This window comes from Panicum virgatum, chromosome 8N, assembly GCF_016808335.1.
Source record: "Panicum virgatum strain AP13 chromosome 8N, P.virgatum_v5, whole genome shotgun sequence".
Taxonomy (NCBI): Eukaryota; Viridiplantae; Streptophyta; class Magnoliopsida; order Poales; family Poaceae; genus Panicum; species Panicum virgatum.
The window spans coordinates 36,434,065-36,439,419 of record NC_053152.1 but is presented as its reverse complement, the minus strand read 5'-3'; the positions used below and the strand labels follow the sequence as shown (position 1 = coordinate 36,439,419).

The following is a 5,355-nucleotide window of genomic DNA, read 5'->3' as shown; positions in this document are numbered from 1 at the left end:
GAACAGCAATGCCCAAGAAGTGACTCAGGGCGCCGAGATCTTTCATAGAGAACTCCCGTTGCAGAGCTGAGATAGTGCTGCGAAGCAGAGCTGGACTGGAAGCAGTCAGGACGATATCATCAACATAGAGAAGCAGGTAAACTGTGTCTGTCCCGCGCCGGTAGATGAACAACGAAGTGTCAGACTTAGCCTCAGTAAATCCAAGCGCAAGCAAGTAGGTGGCGAAGCGGCTGTACCAAGCACGAGGGGCCTGCTTCAAGCCATACAGCGACTTGTTGAGCTTACAGACATGTGAAGGAAGAGCAGTGTCGACGAAACCGGTGGGCTGACTGCAGTAGACTGTCTCAGATAGTGTTCCATGGAGAAAAGCATTCTTCACATCAAGCTGATGAATCGGCCAGTCTTGAGAAAGAGCCAGAGATAAAACAGTGCGAACTGTGGCAGGCTTGACAACAGGACTGAAGGTCTCATCATAATCAACACCAGGATGCTGTGTGAAACCCCGAAGAACCCATCGAGCCTTGTAACGATCCAGAGAGCCATCAGCATGGAACTTGTGACGAAAGATCCACTTGCCGGTCACAATATTCGCACCAGGAGGGCGAGGAACGAGAGTCCATGTGTTGTTGGACATAAGAGCGCTGAACTCCTCCTCCATAGCACGACGCCAATTGGGATCGGCGAGAGCAGTGCGATAGGTCTTCGGGATCGGCGAGAGTAGCGTGGATGCGTGAAATGCAGCAGGCTGGCGAAAACCATGCTTCCCTCGGGTGACCATCTCGTGCTGATTCACCACTGGCTGGATCGGCACGGCACCTTTGGGAAGGGTAGGAGACGCAGTAGCAGCCGAGCGTGGACGTCGTGTGTACACCTTGGCCGCTGGCGGCACGAGCGGACGTGGGGCGTTCACAGATGCCGGAGCTGGAGCTGGGGCGGCAGGAGCACGGGGACGTGTGGCGTCGACACAGATGGCATGACCCGGGCGCCATCGTCGTGGAGTCCTGCAGGGGGCGCATCAGGGACACCAGAGGGGCGAGGTCCGATGGGGAACACCGAGACCTCGTGGTCAGACTGCAGAAAATCAAGCTCATTAGTAGGATGAGGGGTGCCGGAGAGGGGAAACGAAGCCTCATCGAAGACAACATGTCGAGAGATGAGGATCCGATTGGTGGAAAGATCCAGACACCGATATCCTTTGTGGTCAGAAGAATAGCCAAGAAAGACACAGAGAGTGGAGCGTGGGGAGAGCTTGTGTGGAGCAGTAGCGGAGAGATTGGGGTAGCAGGCGCAACCAAACACTCTAAGGTGGTCATATGAAGGCGGTCTCCCATAGAGCGAAGAGAAAGGTGTCCCAAGGGCAAGGGTTTTAGTGGGGAGACGATTCAACAGATAGGTTGCAGTGTGTAGACCTTCGACCCAGTAGGCGGCAGGAAGCGAGGCTTGGAACAACATAGAGCGAATCATATTGTTCACTGATCGGATCACACGTTCCGCCTTGCCATTCTGGGGTGACGTGTACGGGCAAGACATCCGCAGGAGGGCGCCATGCTAGAGGAAGAAGGATCGCGCTGAGGAGTTGTCGAACTCGCGCCCATTGTCGCTCTGCACGTGCTTGATAGCGCAGCCAAACTGAGTAGTCGCATAAGAGAAAAAGTTGGACAAAGTGGTGAACGTTTCAGACTTAAGGCGAAGCGGAAACGTCCACAGGTAATGAGAGCAATCATCAAGAATGACCAAATAATACTTATAACCAGACACACTCATGACAGGAGAGGTCCATAAATCACAATGTATTAAGTCAAAAACCTTGAGAGCTCGAGAAGATGAAGTAGGAAAAGGTAAACGTGTGTGGCGACCCAGTTGGCAAGCATGACAAAGTGAAGCATCCAAGCCTTTAGTACATGATATGGCGGAGGTGCTGTCGAGCTTGGACAAAGTCTCGAGTCCGGGGTGACCAAGGCGACGATGCCAGACAGTAGTAGGAGCGGCGGCAAGAGCACAATGGGAGGACATGGGCGCTGGAAGCTGCATCGTGTAGAGGGGTCCCGGACTATTGAACCTGGCGATCACGTTCCTGGAACGAAGATCCTTCAAAGAAAGGCCAGAGGGGTCAAACTCAATGGAGCAGTGGTTATCTGTTGTGAACTGGCGTACTGAAAGTAAATTCTTAATAATGGAAGGTGCAACAAGAACATTATTAAGATAGAAGGGGCCAGGTAAAACGGAGTGACCACATGCTGTAACGGGAAGAGTAGACCCATTGCCAACGACAATGGATGAAGGATACGATGAATATGGCGAACGGAACATGGATATGTTACCGGAATCTGGAGTCATGTGGGTAGAGGCACCAGTGTCGACAACCCAGTCGGTGGAGGCAGGGGGGTGCAGCGTCATTGTGCTAAAACTGTTAGCTAATGACTGCTGATCCCAAGAGCCGGACCATGGTGTCCAGGGCGTCTGATGTTGCTGCTGGCCGGGCACCGCGTGATGCTGCTGCGGGGCGAACTGCTGTAGGGCGAACTGTTGCTGTTGGGCCAACTGTTGCTGCTGGGCCTGCTGCTGTAAGAGGGCCGGCTGCGGCTGAAGGGCGGCCAGCAAGGCCGGATGGAAGGTGGCCTGCTGCGGCCCATTGCCACGCTGCTGTTGTTGGGCCGCCGGTCCACGTTGCTGCTGTTGGCCCGCGGATGTGCCAGGCCACATCGTGATCTGACCCGTCCAGGGATTGTAGATCGATGGCCAAGGCGCCTGCCCCTGCGCCTGCCCTTGCCCCTTGCGCCGCCGTCGCCTGTTGCCGCCGCTGCCGCCGGTTCCTGTGTTGGCCGAGCCGCCGGCGCCGCTGGAGCCGCGGCCAGAGCCCCCGGAGCCACCGCTGGAGGGGGCCGCGGGGCTGCGCGAGGAATCGCCCACGGACGCACCCTTGGTGGTCGAGGCGAGGAGGGCGGTGGGTGGAGCAGAGGCCGGCGCATCGACGGAGAGCTCCTCGAGGAGAAGGTCGTTGCGGACGTCGCGGAAGCAGGGGAACGGGTTGGTGCGGCGGAAGTGGATGCGCATGTGCGCGTACCGCTCGTTCAAGCCCCGAAGGACATTGAGGACGAGAGTGCGGTCATGGACCACTTCACCGAGGTCCCCGAGCTGATCCGCCATGGACTTCATCTTGGAGCAGTATTCGCCGATGGAGAGGTCGCCTTGGGTGAAGATGCGGAACTTGGCATCGAGTTGGAGGGCGCGGAATTCTCGGTTGCCGAGAAATTGCGCCTCGATGCCAAGCCAGGCCGTGCGTGCCGTGCCGCCGCGGGTACGCACGGTCTCCATGAGCTCAGTGGTGACGGCGCCGAAGAGCCACGAGAGGACGACGGCGTCCATGCGGCGCCATGCCGGGACGGTGGGGTGCGCAGCATCGCTGAGGACGTGGGAGGAGAGGGCATAGCGCTCGAGGACGAGGAGGACGAGATCGCGCCAGCGATCGTAGTGCGCCGAGCCGGGTCGAGGACGAGGGGCACCAACGTCCGGATGTTCTGGACACCGGCGGCTTGTGCATGAAGATTGGCGATGACGGCGGCTTCATACGCGGCGGCGTCGTGGAAGTCATCGTCGGCGCCGCCGTCGTGGTGGATGGGTGGGTTGGCCAGCTTGTGGGCGTCGGCCGCCTTGCGCTCGAGGTCGGCAGCGGTGCGGCGCTCGAGTTCAAGAGCCTTGAGGGCGGCGCGGACGCGTTCCTTGGCGGCGGCCGCGGCGGCCGCGGCAAGGGCCAGGCGCTCCTTCTCCTGGTCTGCCGCGCGCTGCTTGGCGTCGGCGGCGTCCTGCACGCGCTGCGCCTCGGCAGCGGCAGGGTCGACGGGGGAAGGGGACTCCGGCGCCATGAGCACGAGGCCGGCGGCGGCGCGCACAGCTTGGGTAGCGGAAGCGAGAGGTCACGGATCATGACGGTCTCTTGATACCATGATAGCAAAGTAATCACGTTGAATAGATTGCAATGGATGCCTGCGTAGGCAAGGGTACAAAATATATAGGACTGAGATCAGGCAACAAACCTCCCTGACTTATAGCAACAGAATCTGGGAGGATGCCGATCTCATCCTTACGTGATTAGAGGGAACCCAGCTAAGGCTCAACCGTAGGCTATCTCTATCAAAGGAAAGAAACAATCCTAAGCAAGGAAATATTTCTAACACTTAAAGTGTGGAGTAGAGAAAAGTTTGGACATGTCACCAAGCAGCTAGAACAGTTAAGAGGGGAGCTAGAGTCGTTGGAACAAGCTGACCCGATCTCCAATCGAGAAGCTATCTTGAAAACAAAACAAGAATTAGATGAACTCCTATATAGAGAAGAGATGATGTGGTTGCAAAGATCAAGAAATTCATGGCTTAAAGAGGGTGATCGTAATACTAAATACTTTCATAGGAAGGCTATGTGGAGGGCAAGGAAAAATAATATTAGAAAGCTGAGACAAGATGATGGTACCTGGTGTACTGATCAGAACACTATGAAAGGTATGGCAATTAATTATTTTGAACAACTGTTCAGGAAGGATGAACACATTAATCTGCAGGACATTGTTGATCTGCTCGAGCCTGCTGTCTCGGCCCAGGCAAATGAGAGTCTCTACAGTGACTATAGTGATGAGGAAATAGGGACTGCTCTGTTTCAAATTGGACCACTTAAGGCACCAGGTCCTGATGGGCTACCTGCTCGCTTTTTTCAACGCAATTGGGGATTGGTGAAAGAGGATGTTATCCAAGCAGTGAAAGAATTTTTTTCCACTGGAGTTATGCCGCCTGGGGTCAATGATACCTGCATTGTGTAGGTCCCTAAAGTTCCTCATCCAGAGCATCTAAAAGATTTCCGGCCAATCAGTTTATGCAATGTTATTTATAAGGTAGTTTCGAAATGCATTGTTAACAGGTTGAGGCCGCTCCTGCAGGATCTGATCTCCCCCAATCAGAGTGCCTTTGTTCCTGGGCGTATGATAACTGATAATGCTCTTATTGCTTTTGAATGTTTACATGCTATCAATTCTAATGCTGACGAACGGAGTAATTTCTGTGTGTACAAGATGGATCTTTCCAAGGCGTATGACAGAATCGAGTGGTGTTTCCTTCACAAGGCGTTACTGAAACTGGGCTTTCAGAGTACATGGGTGGACCGGGTTATGGCTTGTGTCACTTTGGTTCGCTACACATTACGTTTTAATGGTGCTATGACGGCACCTTTTACACCTACTCGGGGTCTACGGCAAGGGGATCCTCTTTCGCCATATTTATTCTTGTTTGTGGCTGACGGTTTGTCTACTTTGATCAACAACAGAGTTAGCACAGGTGCTTTACAGGAACTAAAAATCTGCAGGAATGCGCC

The 5,355-nt window shown here is 54.8% G+C and overlaps 1 protein-coding gene across 1 annotated transcript; it reads right to left on the bottom strand.

Annotated features, from left to right (window-relative positions):
• Nucleotides 1-906: 906 nt before the first annotated feature.
• On the bottom strand, nt 907-3,863 carry LOC120684997. The gene is made up of 3 exons (XM_039966849.1): nt 3,508-3,863; nt 2,322-3,403; nt 907-1,193 (listed from the first exon to the last, which is right to left on the bottom strand). Exons 1-3 carry the CDS (start codon nt 3,861-3,863, stop codon nt 907-909), a joined length of 1,725 nt encoding a protein of 574 aa, XP_039822783.1.
• Nucleotides 3,864-5,355: the final 1,492 nt, after the last annotated feature.